Source organism: Macaca mulatta, chromosome 7, assembly GCF_049350105.2.
Source record: "Macaca mulatta isolate MMU2019108-1 chromosome 7, T2T-MMU8v2.0, whole genome shotgun sequence".
Lineage (NCBI taxonomy): Eukaryota > Metazoa > Chordata > Mammalia > Primates > Cercopithecidae > Macaca > Macaca mulatta.
In genome coordinates this window covers 52235784-52252728 of record NC_133412.1, presented here as the reverse complement: position 1 = coordinate 52252728, position 16945 = coordinate 52235784, and the positions used below count along the sequence as shown (strand labels likewise).

General features: G+C 55.0%; 1 protein-coding gene across 1 annotated transcript in view; it reads right to left on the bottom strand.

Annotated features, from left to right (window-relative positions):
• Window positions 1-1197: 1197 nt before the first annotated feature.
• The window catches only part of CCDC33 (coiled-coil domain containing 33), a 100534-nt gene continuing 84786 nt past the window's right edge, over window positions 1198-16945 (bottom strand). The window contains exons 12-19 of the mRNA XM_015142698.3: window positions 6668-6833; window positions 6272-6360; window positions 5914-6045; window positions 5730-5823; window positions 4204-4370; window positions 3081-3167; window positions 2319-2432; window positions 1198-1417 (exon numbers count right to left, since the gene is read on the bottom strand). Of these exons, the coding sequence (XP_014998184.3) occupies window positions 1289-1417; window positions 2319-2432; window positions 3081-3167; window positions 4204-4370; window positions 5730-5823; window positions 5914-6045; window positions 6272-6360; window positions 6668-6833 (978 nt within the window). The 3' untranslated portion in view covers window positions 1198-1288. The remainder of the gene's footprint in view (window positions 1418-2318; window positions 2433-3080; window positions 3168-4203; window positions 4371-5729; window positions 5824-5913; window positions 6046-6271; window positions 6361-6667; window positions 6834-16945) is intronic.

The window sequence follows — 16945 nt, the reverse complement described above, 5'->3', positions numbered from 1 at the left end:
CCAAGGCCCAGCCAGAGTCCTGGGCATGGCTAAGGCCAAGACCTGTGGGTGAGAACCCCTGCTACTGAAGGGCTGGTGTGAGGTGGCTGACAGGGGACGAGAGGCCAGCCTGCTTCCTCTACCCTTCCTGGGCCTCCTCTGGGCTTGCTCCAGGCCTCATGTTCTTGCTCTGGGGGCTTGTGCCCCCTCGTCCAAGGGCGGGAGGTGGGGAGACTATTCTGCAGCAGAGCCGCTGGTTTGTTATTTGGACTGAATGACACTGGTCTTGATTTCCGCCCCCTAATCCTTGGGGTCTCACAACTCCTGACCTGATTCCTCTTGGACCTTGGCTATCCGAGTCTAAGTCCTGCAGGCAGGTGCGGGAGCTAGTCCCGCTGAGGCCAGTGGTCCAGCTAGCCTGGCCTCTCCTACCCGAAGCTGCGGGATCTGGATCCACTCTTGGAGCCCTTCTGCTTTCCCCACCACACAATCCTCTTCCCTGTTGTCTTTGTGTCTCTTTTCTGTGTCCTTTTTCTTCTCTGGTCCTGAGTCAGCTTTGACTCAGAAATGTCATAGCTGGAAAGAGTCTTACAGCCAAAGAGGTCAAGCTGTGCATGGAATAGATGGGGAAACTGAAGCCCAGAGAAGTTGCTTGGGTCCCTTGAAGTCACACAGCATGCTTGCCCCCAGAACCCGGGTCTCCTGACTCCCAGTGGGTGCCTCCTTCCCCTGGCTTAATCTGCTCTCCTGCCCCTGGCTACATTTGGACACATCCTTGCCAGCTCAGCCTAGTGGCTTAATGGAGTTTTTCACAACGATACATGACTGCCACAGGAAGGCTTCAAGTCTTCAAGTCTTTCCCTTTCCAAGAGACAGACAAAGCAAACTTGAAAGAAGGAACGTCAGACACGATAGATGTTTTGGGGCAGATGAAAACGACAAACCTCCCTCATATCTCCCAACAGAACTGGTCTCTGGTGGCCTTGCTTCTTCTTGGGGTCTGGAAAGGGCCCGTCTCCCTGGCCTCTGCTTTGGAAGGCCTCTTCTCTCCACCCTCCTGGGTCCACTGTGGCCCTTGGCTTTCCAAAGATGCTGGCTCCTGGGGCAGGCGAGAGGCTGTAAGGCTGTAGCAGAAGGCCCAGGCCCAGGCCCAGAGTGGGGTCTAGGAGGAGGAAGCAGGGCCCCCAGGCTGCCCTGCTCCAGGAAAGAGGCAAATGCTCACAGAGCTACAACATTTAATAAAGTCGTTTTCAGATGGCGGGGATGAGACTCCTTCCCAGCACACAGGGAAGGAGGCCTGCGCTGGGGCTCAGGTCTGCTGAGAGTTAGCGGTCTCCTTCTGGGGGTTCGAGGGCTTGTTGAGCTTCGTGTCTGAGCTGGGCAGCGGGGGCTCCAGATTTGAGGGCTGCTTGAGGTCCGTGGAGTGGGTGAGGGCACTCTACAGTGTGCAAAGTGGGGCACATGAGTATCCCCCATTCCCAGGGGGCGACCTGCTCAAGGGCGTATTGCCTGATAAACCAGGCCTCAGAGTATCCAGAACCCAGTGGGCCATGACCTCTCAAAGATTTCTAAACTCATTTTGCCACAGCAAGTGACACCTAATTTCTCCAGGAGTCCCCAGGGCTCAGGTGAGTGTGCAAAGGTTGCCTTTGTTCCTTGGCTGTTCCCTCATCCTTTCCAGGCCTCTCCCAGAGGCCGCTGCTGAGCCTCTGGCCATGGACACAGCATAGCTGGCTCAGGAGCAGGAGAAGTCAGGGTCTTTGCTTTGCGGGCCTGGGCGGTCCCGGGGTTGAACTTGAGGGGCAGTTGTGAGTGGGCCCGTTTGTTCTTGGGAAGTTGGCAAAATGGAGCCTACGTTGTGGCTATCTAAGAAGGGTGTGCGAATTTGAGAATCTTACGCTCTATGGAGTCAGGGGTGTGGGGCCACAAGCTACTCTGCCCATGAGCGCAGCCAGTCCTAAAGCACACTCAGTGTCAGGGCATCCCGGAGATGCCTGCATGGCATGAGCGCAGCCAGTCCTAAAGCACACTCAGTGTCAGGGCATCCCGGAGATGCCTGCATGGCCCCTCATCCACCGTCATCTCCTTGAGTTTCACAGCACCCCGTGGGGGAAGGAGTAGTCTTGGCAGGGGTTTTCTGTTCCCCTCAGACAGGTGGGGGAATTAAGACCGAGCTTTCGGTTGGTAATGGAGCAGGAATGGGAGCCTAGGACTCCTGACTCCCAGCCTTGGAGTTGGCCCCACGATGGCTTTTCTCAGGGCCCAGTGACTTTGGGGGTGAGGTGGCTTCCTGCTCCACCACCTGAACCCCCAGAAGCTATTCCAGGGGGGTCACTCACGGGCTGTTCTACGATGATGGAGTTCGAGGGGTGCCTGAAACCTTTTTCTTGCTCCTGCAGCCGCGTGGCCAGATCCTGCTTCTCTCGTCCCCAGCGTCGAGCTGAGTCCTCTAACTGCAAACACAGAGGGGGACAATTGGAGGACCATAGGCAGCAGGGCTAATCCCTGATGGCCAGGACAACCAGGGCCTGAGCCTGCTGTCCAGGCAGAAAGCAAAGCTCTGGGCCATGTGGGCTTGACACCTTCCCGAGACCTCAGGGGTGACAGGGTGAGGGTGAGGGGGCCAAACAGTCAGGCAGCCTGACCAAGACACAGATGAACATTTCAATAATATACTGAGCCCTGATCCTGAGTCCACACTGATCCCTGATTCTGGTCATAGACAGAGCCTGACCTTGGTCACACACTGAGCGCTGACTCTGGTCACAGACTGAACCCTAACCCTGGTTGTACACTGAACCCTAACCCTGGTTGCACACTGAACCCTGACCCTGGTTGTACACTGAGCCCTGACCCTGGTTGCACACTGAGCCCTGACCCTGGTTGTACACTGAGCCCTGACCCTGGTTGTACACTGAGCCCTGACCCTGGTTGTATACTGAGCCCTGACCTTGGTTGCACACTGAACCCTGACCCTAGCTGCACACTAAGCCTTGATCCTGGTCATAGATTGAGCCTAGACCCTGCTCACATGCTGAGCCCTGGTTACAGGCTGTGTGGTGAGCCCGGTCCAGCCTCATCAACTCCTGCATCTCACCTACCTGGCTTTCCAGGGACAGGATCCGGCTCTGAGCGCGTTCCAGCTTGGCCAAGAGGTTGAACTTGTCTGAAGTACCAGAGAGGAGATCCTGTGGGCAAAGCACAAACTCACATTTGGCCCACGCTGGGGGCTGTGGCAGTGTGAACTCGGGAAACCGTACAGTATTGAGGAAGAAACCAGTCAGGCCTGAGCTCAGACTGAGCTCTCGAGGCAGAGCGTCAGACCTGGGCCGAACTCTCTTCTGGAAGTTCACAACAGGGTCTGGCATGTGCTTTTTTCACAGCTGTTTCCCACACAGATTTTGGGAATATGAAGTTTTGACACAACTTTTTTTTTAATGTAAAATGCATTAGGGAGCCCACTATAATTAATGCACTGGGAGTCTTTGAGTGAAGTGAAGAAGCTGCGAAGCGGTTGACCTCATCACTCACACTTTTCCTGGATGTCCACGTGTCAGGTGTGCTTTCAACAGAACTCACCTCCGGTGAGTCCTGGAACGGAGAGAAAACTCTCCTGTGCGCCCGCCCTGCCCAATCTTCTGTGATTCCAAGTGTTCTGCTTTGGGGTTTATGTAAAGCAAGGGTGCCCTGAAGCAGCCTCAGAGGTGGAGGAGGGCCTGGGCATTTCTGGGCCCTGGGGCCACCCACCTGTGCGGGCAGGGTCTCTGTGCACTCTGAGTGGCCTGGGCCATGCGTCTCTCGCAGCCTCTCTGCCAAGTCTCCTCCTGCTCCCAACTCCCCGGGGTCCACCTGGGATGGAAAAGGGCTCTCCAAGGCTGCACCAAGACCAGGGAATGCTCCAGAAGGGAGTTTTGAGAGGCCTGTGTAGGGTCCAGGTGGAGGCCAGCCAGGTGACAGAGGGATCAGGGTTCAGGGGCCGAGGGTCAACAAGGGGCTTGCTTTCTCCTGGGATGCTAGATGAGGTTAAAGGTGAGGTGTTCGGGTACACACATTCCCCAGGAGAAAAAGACCAAGGCCTGAGAGCTAATTCCAGGAGCCTCCAGGCAGACTGGAGACCCTGGGAAGCCTAACTCTTGGTCTTGATCTTCAACTTGGGTTGTACCATGGGTGGTTTCCAGGCACCCAGTGACCGGCACAGGCAGGGCCAGGTCAAGGGCCTCTTACCGGCAGGGCCTGTTGCTGCAGAATGATGGGGGCTGGTTGGTGGCGGTTCTTATCCAGCTCCACCCGCAGCTTCATGTTTTCTGCCAGCAGCACCGAGTAAAGTTCAACTGGCAGGTTCTCTCCCGTAGAACCCAAGGGAAGGCCAGAGGCTGAGAACACAGGGAAGTCTAGAGACATGGCCATAGATGTTGGTGAGATGGGCTCTCCTGCCTCCCATATCCCTGTCCTGATCTGCCCCAGCCTTTTGCTTCACTCCTCCCCTCTGCTCCCAACCCTTCAATGGTTCCCTACTGCCAGTGGGATCAGGTGCACACAGGCTGTCCTTCTAGGCTCTCTCAAACCTGACCCCAATGTTCTCTCTAACTCATTTGTCTTCGGTGTATTTCAGCTCCTCACCTCTCTCTCTTCCTTCTCCATTCCTGGAATTCTTCTCACTCCCTGGGCCTTTGATCTGGCTGTTTTCCCTCCCTAGGTTGCCTTCTCAGTCTCATCCAGACTCCTGGATAAACTCAGGCTTCCTGAAAGGCCAGCCCAGCTTTCATTGCTTTCTAAAGGCCCCTAGAAACCACCCTCCTGCCCCTGAAACCCTCAGCAGTGAAGACTAAGCACAGGGCTTGGCACACAGGGGCCCTGGGTGAGGTTGCACAGGAAGGCTCAGGGAAATCCCTTGCTTTGGGCTGGCCTGATATGGTGTTACCTGGTCCTTTCCGCTTATCAGAGGCTGATTGGCAGTTTTAGGTGGCTTTTTGTTAATATCAATGGGGAAGAAAACCTCCAAATCATTTATTTATTTATTTATTTTGAGACAGAGTCTCCCTCTGTCACCCAGGCTAGAGTACAGTGGCACAATCTTGGCTCGCTGCAACCTCTGCCTCCCGGGCTCAAGTGATTCTCCTGCCTCAGCTTCCCAAGTAGCTGGGATTATAGGTGCCCATCACCATGCCTGGCTAATTTTTGTATTTTTAGTAGAGGTGGGGTTTCACCATGTTGGCCAGGCTGGTCTCGAACTCCTGACCTCAAGTGATCTGCCCACCTTGGCCTCCCAAAGTGCTGGGATTATAGGCATGAACCATCACGGCTGGTCTCAAATCATTGATTTAATCAAAATATTTTTGTTTGTTTGCTTTGCAGAGGCAGAATCTTTGGAGATATGGGGAAAGAATTCTATGGATCCCGGGGTTAGGAGCTGGGAAGCGTTGCCCCTTCTTCTGGGGAAGGCCCTTTCTGCTGTGCTAGTCTGCAGGGCTCTCCTCTGGAGGGCCAGCCTCTTTCTAGCCTGGCTCACACTGCTCCCTGATTGTGTTCTGAGAGGCTTCCAGGGAAGGAGGGAGCTCAGGGGATCTCTGGATGAGGCGCCTGAATGAGGAAGGGAGCAGTGCAATCCTGGGTCTCCCAGGCCCACAGACATAACTGAGTGCAGGGGACCTCTTCACAGGTTCTCCTGAAGCTCAGAGGCTCCAGGAAGGCAGGGCCTCCAGGTGTGGGGCAGAAACTGGGGAGCTGATCACATCAGGGTGTGGACCCACCCGTGTAGGGCTTTCCCTGCTGCCTGTTCGGAGGAGGGGGCTTGCTCCTGTCCTGTAGCCTGTCCTCCAGCACCCGCTCCATCTTCTCGATCACCTGGAGAGCAGAGCAGAGGCTGGGCTGGCCCAGGGGCTCCCTACTCTGCCATCATCAGTGGGCCCCGGGGGCAGCCCCTCTGCCACCTGCCTTCTCCTGGTGCCGCACGGTCTCCTCCAGCGCCTTCATCTTCTGCAGCTTGCTCTGGTACTGCTTCAGCAGAGCAGCCTGTGGCTGCTGGGCCTGATACAGAAGGAGCAGCTCCTTCTCTCGATCATTCTTCTGTGAGATGGGGGAGGAGAGAAGGGGAGAGAATGGGTGCCTGAGAGTCCACCTTGGCCCTGACAGTCCACCTCGGCGCCTCTGCTGAGTCCTCCACTGGGCTGGTCCCCTTTCTTCTTTGCCTCCATTCCCTCTGTGCCTGTTCTCCCTTCTCCTCCCAGACTCTTCTCACCCAGATGCTCCCCACCATAGTTCCCTCCCCCTGCCCCCACAAGCCCCAGCTCACTCGAATCAGCTCATTCTGCAAATGCTGCACCCTGTCCCTCAGTTTCTTCATATCCAGCTTACTCAGCAGCAGTTTCTGCTTCATGGACACTGTTAGGTGGGTTGGGGAGCCGGCTCAGGGAGGAAGCCTCTCCCAGCTCAAATCAGCATGGTCAGTAGCAGAAAGGCAGATACCCTCGGCCCCAGGGCTTGCGACGGGACTGGATTCTCTGTTTCCCATCCCTGAGGGGACCCAGCTGGGCAGGGACTGTGTGAGTGTCTGTGGGCGAGGGGCTCCTATTTGCCAGAGTCCAGCTGCATGTACATCTGGGAAAAGCACCCCGCCACCCTGTTGCACAACCTGAAGCCTGGGCCCAGGCAGAAGCCCGGGTGCCTTTGGTGGCCTGCACATCCTCACCCACGTTCTGGGCCTCACTGGCTTTGCCCTGCTCCTCTTCCTCCTCCTGCTGGGCCAGGCGACTCCTCAGTATGCGGTTCTCTCCTTCCAGGATGCTGGCCTGTCTCTGCAGAGACAGAATGTCCTCTGCCATCTTCTGCATGGCCCGCCGGTAATTGTTCATCTCCTGTGGATCCCAGAGCCCAGAGCTGAGCCCACTGTCCTATAGCAACCCTGGTCCCACATCCACATCCACACTTGAAAGTCAGTGGGCCCCCCCAAGGCCAGTGAGCACCAGGAGCCCCAAGCCATGGCCCTAAGTATTAGCAACTCCCTGGAGGGGTGGTTATGACTTGATCCTCACCCATCCTGGCCATGTGAGGGCAGCCACACTAATGTTCTCTCCCCGGGGCCACATCACATCCTGTGATACCAACTCAGGGGGAAATCCCGGGCGCGGACACAGGGGAGGAGGCCTATGGGTAATGGAGACTTGAGAAGATCCAGGGCCAGGTTTGCAGGGTCTGGCTCAATCATAGCCATTTCTTTACCTTTTCCCTCCTCCTTCCCCCTCTTCTAATTCCTCTCATTCCTTACGTCACTGAGAACGCAGGGAAGAACCTCTCAGAAATCCCACTGGATGCCACTCAGTAGTCAGATGACCCCAGGTCACCCTGGGAGACCCAGGTTAGCACTCAGGGTGGAGGCTGGGATCCATCTATAGGATGTGGAGTATGAGGTGGGGGTTAGGGGGCTGGAGTCAGCCATGAGGTCAGGAACAACAGCAATCCTAATGTCTGATGCTCATTAAGCATTCACTGTGTCCCAGGCCTTCTTCTAAGCTTTTTATGTGCCCTCCCTCAGTCCTCTCATCAGACCTGCGTGGATAGGTACTATTATCCCTGTTCTACCAATGCAGAAACCAAGGCTCAGAGAGGCGAGTAACTGGCTCAGTTACAAAACTGATGAGTGATAGAGCCAGGGTCTGAAATCCAGGCCTACAGGGACTTGAGCCTGTGTTCTGAAGAGCCGTGCAATCCCGCCATGAGGCCTCCACACATGGACACTTCACAGTACGCTGAGAAGTGATAAAAGCAGGCTACAAAAAGGAACTACCAGTGCGATCCCCAACTGAGAGAAAAATTCATGCCTACCCATGTACATATATATACAGAAAAATTAATAGGCTATATTTATATACATTTGTTTTATAAGCAGAAATTCCCTACTGTTATTTATAAAGTTTCATAAAGGGAGTTTCTTAAATCTGAACAGCTCAAAATAGAAAAGGATCTTGCAGTGGCACCATCATAGCTCACTGCAACCTTGATGTGAAACCAGAGAGATCTGGATGGAGGAACAGCAGGTAGGAGCAGGGACAGGGGAGGAAATGGGTGTGGGGAAGTCAGTTTGCTCCTGAGTTTGCTGAGCCCTGGTGGCTGTGGGCTTCCTGAAGCTGTGGGAGGCTGTGTACATACGGGTGGGGACTCACGCCTCCAGGAAGCAGAGCTTGGCCCCCAGCTCCCACCTGGGCCTCATGCTGACTGCGGATATGGCCCGCCTTCTCAGCCGCTGCCTCCCACCTGCTGCATGGCAGGCCATGGCTTTTAGAGCAGGGCTCTCCTGGCAGCAGGGGCCCACCAGACACCACTTGTCACCTGCCACTGTCTAGCCTTCTGGCTGGGCTCCCTGTAATTGCACCAGTGCCAGGTCCATCTCCCCAGCACTTGCCCCTGTTGAGTTCCGGGTCTTGGCTCCTCCAGATCTGCCCATCTGGTGTCCTCAGACAGCATTGTTAATGCAGGGACTCTGTCTAGAGACCACACACACACAGGGCTTTGCAGTCAGGCCCAGATCAGCAGGCCAGCTTGGCCACTCACATGCAGTGTGAGCTCAGTCAGGCCCCTTTACCTTTCTGAGCCTCAGAGTCCTCATGCAGAGATACCTGGTATTGCTGTGAGGCTCAGAGTTGGTGCGTCAAGCCCCTGCCGAGGCAGGTATAATTTGGAGGCTGCTGCTCTCTTCCACACCCATTCTATTCTAATCACTGCTTTAATCAACAGGTCAGACCCCTTCCTCTTCCTCCTTGCGGCCCCCAGAGCTCCCAGCCCCCTCCTTTGCTGTGCTCTAAATCTTCAATTTATGGCAGCCCGTTACTGACGGGGGACTGACCAAAAGAAGCACATGATATTTTGGCAAAGGAAATTTGGCCCCTTCTTTCTTTGCCCAGCCCGGTTCAAGATCTTAGCATGTCTGTCCTGGACAATTACAGCAGTATCCAAATGGGTTTTCTTGGCTTCCAGGGAAACACGCACACACACCCAGGAAAATGTGTGCAGGGATGCTCACTGCAGCACAGCTTGTGGTCTTATATGAGGGAGTGCTCAGTCTCTGGATCACAGGCTGTGGTCACAAAGGATGACCTAGATTTTATTGTACTGACACACAGAGATGGCCATGCTCTATTGTGAAAGGAAAGTGCATATGGCAAATGAATATGATCTTGTCCATAACTGGGTTGTGTGCGTGCTCATGGGGTGAATCTTGTGGGAAGGGGCTGCCAGCTCTTCAGCTCACCCCATGGGTCCGATCACCCCCTCTTCTGATTCAGAGGGTGATCTTTTCTAAGACCCTCCTGTTCTCCAACTCAGTTTTTTTGGAGCATGAGCAGAGCTATGTTATTTTTATTTTTGTTTTGTGATGGAGTCTTACTCCATCACCCAGGCTGCGGTGCAGTGGCACAATCTTGGCTCACTGCAACCTCCACCTCCCAAGTTCAAGCCATTCTCTGGCCTCAGCCTCCCGAGTAACTGGGACTACAGACGTTCACCACCATGCCCAGCTAATTTTTGTCTTTTTAGTACAGATGGGGTTTCACTATGTTGGCCAGGCTAGTCTTGAACTCCTGACCTCAGGTAATCTGCCCACCTCAGTCTCCCAAAGTGCTGGGATTACAGGCATGAGCCACCGCAGCTGGTCCAGAGCTCTGTTACTAACATCTTGCCTTGACAGACAAAGAAAGCCGGGGCCCGGAGCCAGGAAGGAGATGGAGGGAGAGCATGGCTTCTGGTGAGGCTGCGTCCCTGTCTCAGACGGTCCCTGCTGGACTCCACTCCTCGGAGACTAGTCCTGTAGGCCTCCACAGGTGCCTATCCCCCTCCCGATCCAGCCTGGCTGCTCTCTGAGAGAGAGGGCTCCCCCAGGGTATGGAGAGGGATCTCGGCCCTTACCCCTCAGTCTCTATCCTCTCTTCCCTCTACATCTGTGGGAACCTGAAGGACCTGTTTTCCCTCCTGGGCTTCCCCAACCCACACAGCAGGGACCTTGAGCAGCTGGGAGGACACTGCCTGCAGATGAGTGGCCCTGACCGCTCCCCACAGCCTGGAGCTGGACCCCCCCCAACCCCCAGGGCCATGCTCTGCGTCACAGCCCAGCCTTGAGAACAGGAAGGACAGCATGGCCCAAATTCCTGTTGTGGTCCTGCTGCCTCCCTTGCTCCAGTCCCTCCTCTCCAGCCCCCTCCCCACTTTCCAGTCTGCGGGGGAGGGTCAGGCACCAGCCACTTCCCTGTCTTTTCTCTGGGCTGAGCTTCCTCTAGAAGGACTGACTCCAAAGCCATTGTGCCTGACCCTAGTGCCCACTGCATTCTCCTTACCCACTGACACTGCCCTTTCCCTACCAAGACCCAGCTCTCGGGTTTGAACTGCCCCACTGCCACTGAGCTGGTGGCCTTTGCTGCACCGACACCTTCGCTTTGGCTGTGGAAGGGCAGCTGTTCCCTGAGCCTCAGTATCCTCATCCGTGGAATGGGAAAATCATCCCACCTCAAGAGGGGTTGCTGTGGAGTGACAGGGGGCATGATGAGTGCCAGCCCAGGCTCTGGCACCCAGGGTGCCTGGCAACAGCATCTCCCTTTCCTCCACCACCTTCTGAGTGCTATCTTGTTTTCCAAGATGGAGTTTCACTCTGTCACCCAGGCTGGAGTGCAGTGGCATGATCATAGCTCACTGCAACCTCGAACTTCCGGGCTCAAGTGGTCCTCCTGACTCAGCCTCCAAAGTAGCTGGGGCTACAGGTGTGTGCCATCATGCCTAGCTAATTTTAAAATTTTTTGTAAAGATGGGGCCTTGCTATGTTGCCCAGGCTGGTCTTGAACTCCTGGCCTCAAGTGATCCTCCTACCTTGGCCTCCCAAAGTGCTGGGATTATAGGCATGAGCCACTCTGCCTGCCCCCACATTTTTAATGGTTCTTATTATAACCCTGGGCAGTGGGTACAGAAGATATGATGATGTGACTACTTCCATTTTATAGAAACTGAGAACCAGTTTCCACGAAGGAGGAAGTGGTGATTGTCTTTGTTTTTAAGCTGGGAGTGGGGAGAAGGAGCTGGTAGGGAGGCTGTGTTGGGGGTAAGTTACCTGCAGGGCCTTGAGTGCAGGAGGCCTAAAGGGTTAATGCTTAACCCTTACCCACCCCCGCCCTCCCACCAAAATAAGAAGTGCTTCTGGCAGAATCTGAGGCACTGCATCCAATGACACCTGTGGCTACTTAGGGTCCTTATAAACTCATTGTAAAATGGGGAAGTTGAGATTGGAAGTAGTGTTCCCAAGGTCATAGAGACTCAGTGTAAAGGCTACATTGGAAGCAGCAGTCACCAGCAATTGCTGAAGGCCATGTCCACACTGGGGCCATGGAACCCAGACCAGCCCAGACCATCCCTGCCTGCGATGGTCTCCCGTCTACACCGAGGAGATGGCAGGGACATCAGTGACAGAGGAGAGCTTACGGGAGGCTCTTTTCCTAGCCCCAGGTCTAGGAAGCCTTCCTGGAGGGGGTGATAACCTAAGCTGACTCTAGGAGGTGAGCAGGTGTTACCCGGGGTAGGGGAGAGGCCTCTCAGGCAGAGGAGAGACTGTGGCAAAGGCAAGGGGGAGAGAGAGTGTATGATCAGGAACAAAGCCGGTGACTTCCTGGAGGGCAGAGTGCGGGTCGGGGAGTGAGTAGGGGTGTGGCCAACCTCAGGAGCTTGGACTCCATCCTGCAGGCCACTGGAAGGCCTAAGCTGGAGGGGGGTTGTGGCAAGACCCCTCTGGCCACTCAAGATGGACAGAGAAATGAATGGAGGCCCAGAGCAGGGAGCCAGGGACCCTTGCTGGATGGAGGCAGACCAAGGAGGACTCAGCATGACAGAGTGAAGTGAACAACAAAGAGGAGGGTTGGGGATGGTGGGGCGGGGCGTTGGGAGGGGCTAGGGTTTTTGGGTGGAGGAGGTGTGTGCCTGCAGTGCGGAGGAGAAGGAGGTGGGGGAGGAGTGGGAGGAGTGGGAGGACTGGGAGTAGTCTGGGGCCTTTTGGTGGAGGTGCATGCCTGGAGTGGGAAGGAGGAAGTGGGAAAAAGGAGGTGGTGGGGGATGAGGAGAGGATGAGCCTGGGGTCTTTGGGTGGAGGAGGTGCAGGTCTGGAGTGGGAAGGAGGGGGAGCTGGGTTAGGGGGAGGAGCATGTTAGGGGTGAGGTACCTGCAGGGCCTCAGGTGCAGGAGGCCAGCAGTGGCTGATGGTGATCAAGCCTGGAGTGAATCCTGGTGGGAGACAGGTGGCAGGACAGCCCTGGTTCCATTGGAGCCTTGGGAAGGGAGCAGATTTTCAGTGTCTGGGAAGTGTGGAGTGAGGAGGGGGGTCAAGGACAAGGGGTGGTAGGAGAGGAGCTCTCAGGACTAGGGCAATTGACAGAGAGGTAGGAGGAAGAGTGGCGAGAGCAGGCTGGCAAGGCCAAGGCTGCAGAGGGTTTCAAAAGCAAGGCGACTACCTTCCGCTTGAGTCTTGTGGCTTGGGTGATGGAGATGAACCCGCCGCTAGAGATGGTCTGAATGGGACACAAAGCAAAACTCACCTTCATAAAAACATAAAAGAACTGGCGGGCGAGTGAGGAATTATGGGGCAGAGATAGGGGCAGGTGGAGACCCACACAGCGGGATACTTCAGAGCATGAAGAAACCATGATGTGGGTGCATCAAGGCGAGCAAAAAAGCCGTGTGCAAAGCAATGCATATGTCATGGTGCCCTCTCCATGAAGGTAAAAATAGAAAAATTAGGCCAGAGCGATTCAAGAGGCATGCTCAAGTAGCGACAGTACAAAGAAGCAAAGCAGGTCAGGCGCAGTGGCTAACACTTTTTTTTTTTTTTTTGAGATGGAGTCTCTCTCTGTCGCCCAGGCTGGAGTGCAGTGGCGTGATCTTGGCTCACTGCAAGCTCCGCCTCCCGGGTTCAGGCAATTCTCCTGCCTCAGCCTCCTGAGTAGCTGGGATTACAGGCACCTGCCACTAAGCCGGGCTAATTTTTTTTTGTATTTTTAGTAGAGACGGGATTTCACCATGTTTGTCAGGTTGGTCTCGAACTCCTGACCTCATGATCTGCCCACTTCGGCCTCCCAAAGTGTTGGGATTACAAGCGTGAGCCACGGGGCTGGCTTACTCTTTTAATCCCAGCACTTTGGGAGGCTGAAGCGGGCAGGTCGCTTAAACTTCGTCAGAAGTTTAAGATCAGCCTGACAAACATGGTGAAACCCTGTTTCTACACAAAAAACCAAAAATTAGCCGGGTGTTGTGGTGGGTGCCTGTAATCCCAGCTACTTGGCAGGCTGAGGCCTGAGAATCACTTGAATCCGGGAGGCGGAGGTTGCAGTGAACTGAGATTATGCTATTGCGCTCCAGCCTGGGTGACAGAGCGAGACTCTGTCCCAAAAATAAATAAATAAATAAATAATAAAAAAGTAAAGAAGCAAAGCAAGGACAGAAAGCTGGTAGAGTGATTACATCCAGGAGACGAGGGGTGTGGCTGGGAGGGGCACAAGGGGCGTGAGGATGCTGGTGATGCTGTTTCCTGACCTGGGTGGTGGTTTCATGGACATTTGCTATATAATAATTTATAACAATTATGTTCTATATGTTCAATGCAATTTTTCTTAAATTGTGAAATGGGTTACATTTCACAATTTAAAAGAATTTTGGAAAAAGGAGAGAAGGCTCAACAGCTTCCAGAACTGCAGAGGCAGCCTCTGGGTGTGGCCTGGAGGAGGTGACCTTGGCCAGTGCTCTGAATGCTGGGTGCTGTGGGGAAGGTCTGAGGGGACAGTGAGGCTGAGAAGGGTCAAAGGTAGCTGGGAACGCAGGCTCAAGGAGAGGCATAGTGGTGGAGAGAGAGGATTTCCTGGAGAATTAGAAGGTAAGAGGGAGGGATGCGTAGGGGAGACATGGGCTGGAGCAGAAGTAGGAGTGGGGAGGGGCTTCACTCTCCCAGGGAAGGAGGCCTGAGACAGGTTGCTGGGTCTGAGGCAGTGTGGGTGGCAGTCTGGCTAGTGGTGGAGTGGGTGCAGCAGATGGGTTTGCTGAACCAGGCACACACCCTCTCCTTTGTCCCCTTCCCTGGGCAGCCACCCGATCTCAGGGTTCCCCACACCCCCAGGATCCATCGCTGGCAGGCCCAGGCCATCTGCATGTGGTTTGCCTTTGCAGCCGGCAGAGGGCAGCCGCCTCCCACAGACACCCAGCTTCAGCCTGTGGTGGGATAAGGCCAACCTGAGTGGCCCACAGCTCATGTGTGCGGGGCTGTCTCTCTTCCCAGTTCCAGGAGCACATGTCCTTCCTCCAGGCAGTCCAGCCAGCCTTCCAAGACCTCTAGCCTGGAATTCCCATCTCAGAAGTTCTGATATTGGGACCAGAGAGGTGCAGAGATTTGCCTGAAGTCACTCAGTGAATCTTGAACCTGGGCTGGGGCCTCTGTCCTGGGTTAGCTCCAGGGAAGATGTTGGAGCTGAGTGATGAGGACAGAGGCTTGGGATGAGACCCATCTTGCAGTAACCCTAATTCTTCCCTGCTAGCTGCTAATTTCTTGCTGCCCTGAGACTGTGGGGAAGCCCAAACTCAGTGTATAGGAGAGGGCGAGGCCCACCCAGCCCTGGCTGCTCCCTCCCCTCCCCGTAGGTTGTCCCAGCTGAGGACTCAGACCTGCTGTGCCGTGGCTGAGTTCCTGACCCACAAAGCTATGAGATGTAATAATAAAAGAAAAAAATTCTCGTTTTAACTGATAACATTTTGGGGTAGTTTGCTATTGCAATAGGTAACTGGAACATCCTCTCTGGCCTCCAGACCCCTCCAACGGCTCCCACTGGGCCTCATGGTAAATTTCCAACTTGGAATTTCTACCTCTCCCCGCACAGCTAGACCTCCTTTCAGAATTTAGCCCTGGCCACTCCACCCATGGGCCCAGCCTTCTGGGCCCCTATCTTCAAAGCCTTCCCTACCTCTGTCCAGAAGCTGTTCCTTGTCCACACCAGCCTGGCAATCCCCATCTGCCAAGGGCCACCCACGTGCTCCCCCTCTAGCTCCTGAAGACCTTGATGGCAGGGAAGGGCCTCCCTGCCTCCCTGCCTTACTCTGGCAAATCCTTTGACCCAGACCCTGCTCCTGCCAAATTTGCCAGACAGAACTCCTGCAGGTGTCCTTTGAATATCAGAGAGGCTTCTCTTGGCTAATCTAAATTTCCCAATACTTTTAAACGGAATAACCACATTTCTTGGCCGGGTGCGGTGGTTCACGTCTATAATCCCGGCACTTTGGGAGCCAAGGCGGGCGGATCACTTGAGGTCAGGAGTCCAAGACCAGCCTGGCCAATATAGTGAAACCCTCTCCCTACTAAAAATACAAAAATTAGGCAGGGCACAGTGGCTCATGCCTGTAATCCCAGCACTTTGGGAGGGCAAGGCAGGCAGATCGCCTGAGGTCAGAAGTTTGAGACCAGCCTGGCCAACATGGTGAAATCCCATCTCTACTAAAAATACAAAAATTAGCTGGGCGTAGTGGTGGGTGCCTGTAATCTCAGCTACTTGGGAGGATGAGGTGGGAGAATCGCTTGAACCAGGGGGCGGGTGGGGGTGGGGTGGAGGTTGCAGTGAGCTGAGATGGCGCCACTGAACTCCAGCCTGGGCAACAGAGCAATACTCCATCTCAAAAATAAATAAATAAGATAAGATAAAATAAAATAAAGCGAATTAACCACATTTCTTTAAAATACAATGGAAAATTCAGCTTGCAAACTGGTGCTGGCCTCCTCCAGTTCCAGAGACCAGGGAGCAAAAGCCCAGCTCTGAGGGGCCATCTCAGGGACAAGTCAAGGAGGATGAAAGTTGTGCCTGAAAATTTGCTGAAAGGGACTAGTGTTTTCCCAGGGGTCGGGGCTCACCGTGGCTAAGAACTCCTCTTACTCCCAGAAGCACACGGGCCAATGCTACTGGGTCCCTGGCCTCTCAGTTCTTTGCCACTGCCCATCCAGCCAAGCTCCCTTCCCACCCACTGAAGGACAATAGAACCCACTGGCCATGAGAACAAGCTTCTTTCTTTCCCTCCATTCACTTTGGAACCTCATCACCACCAGAGGGCAGGCGAGGGAGGACTGAGAGCCTCACTGGCTGGGTGGGATATCAAAGTGGGAAGGGCATTGCCCAGCGGGAGAGGTTTCGCTCCTGAGACACAGAGGGCAGGGTTAGGGAGGTGAGGGCAAGGTGGTCTGTGCGATGGGGGTGGGAGCCTGCAGGAGACAATGGCACTGGTGGGTCCCCTTCACCTGCTACCACTCCAGGGTGGCCCCAACTTCCCAAGCCCATTCTGGGCTCTGTTTGGCATATATCTCCCTTCCACCTGCTCCCCAGCAGGGCCTGGCAGCTGCTGTTTGCACCCCTAAGCTCAGCTCTGTGGGGGTGGGGAGACCCCTGCACTCAGAAGTTCCCAGTGGGAGGAAGGCTTTGCATGGGACATGGCTCACACCTTAGGAGTGCAAGTCAAGGCCAGGGGTGGGGTTGGGGACAGGATCCTACAGAGGAGGGGTGGAGCTGGGCCTTTGAGGTGCAGGTGAGATTTGACTGGATTGGGTGGGACTTGAGAGGTGGGGAACACCGAGGGAAGGTGTGGAGGCCCATGTGGGCTGGGCTCTTTGGAGGCAGCAAAGTACACAGGTCTGTGGCTAGAGAGCTGGAGCAGGCCCACCTGTCTGCCCCAGCCAGGCCCGGGAGCTCTGCTTCTGAACAGAGGGCAGTGGGGAGTCACAGGAGTTTCTAGAACCAGGGCCCTGCTCACCCCAGGTCTCTGCTCCTGGTTCCCCTCGAATGTCATCTGGGCCTCCCAACCACAACAGTCTGTGCGAACTGCTGTTTACAACAGACTCCCTGCTCCACAGAAGCTGCCCTCCCAGGGAGGGGGGGGGCAGTCGCTTCTTTGTTCAGCCCAAGGTTACGGCAAAGAAACAAAA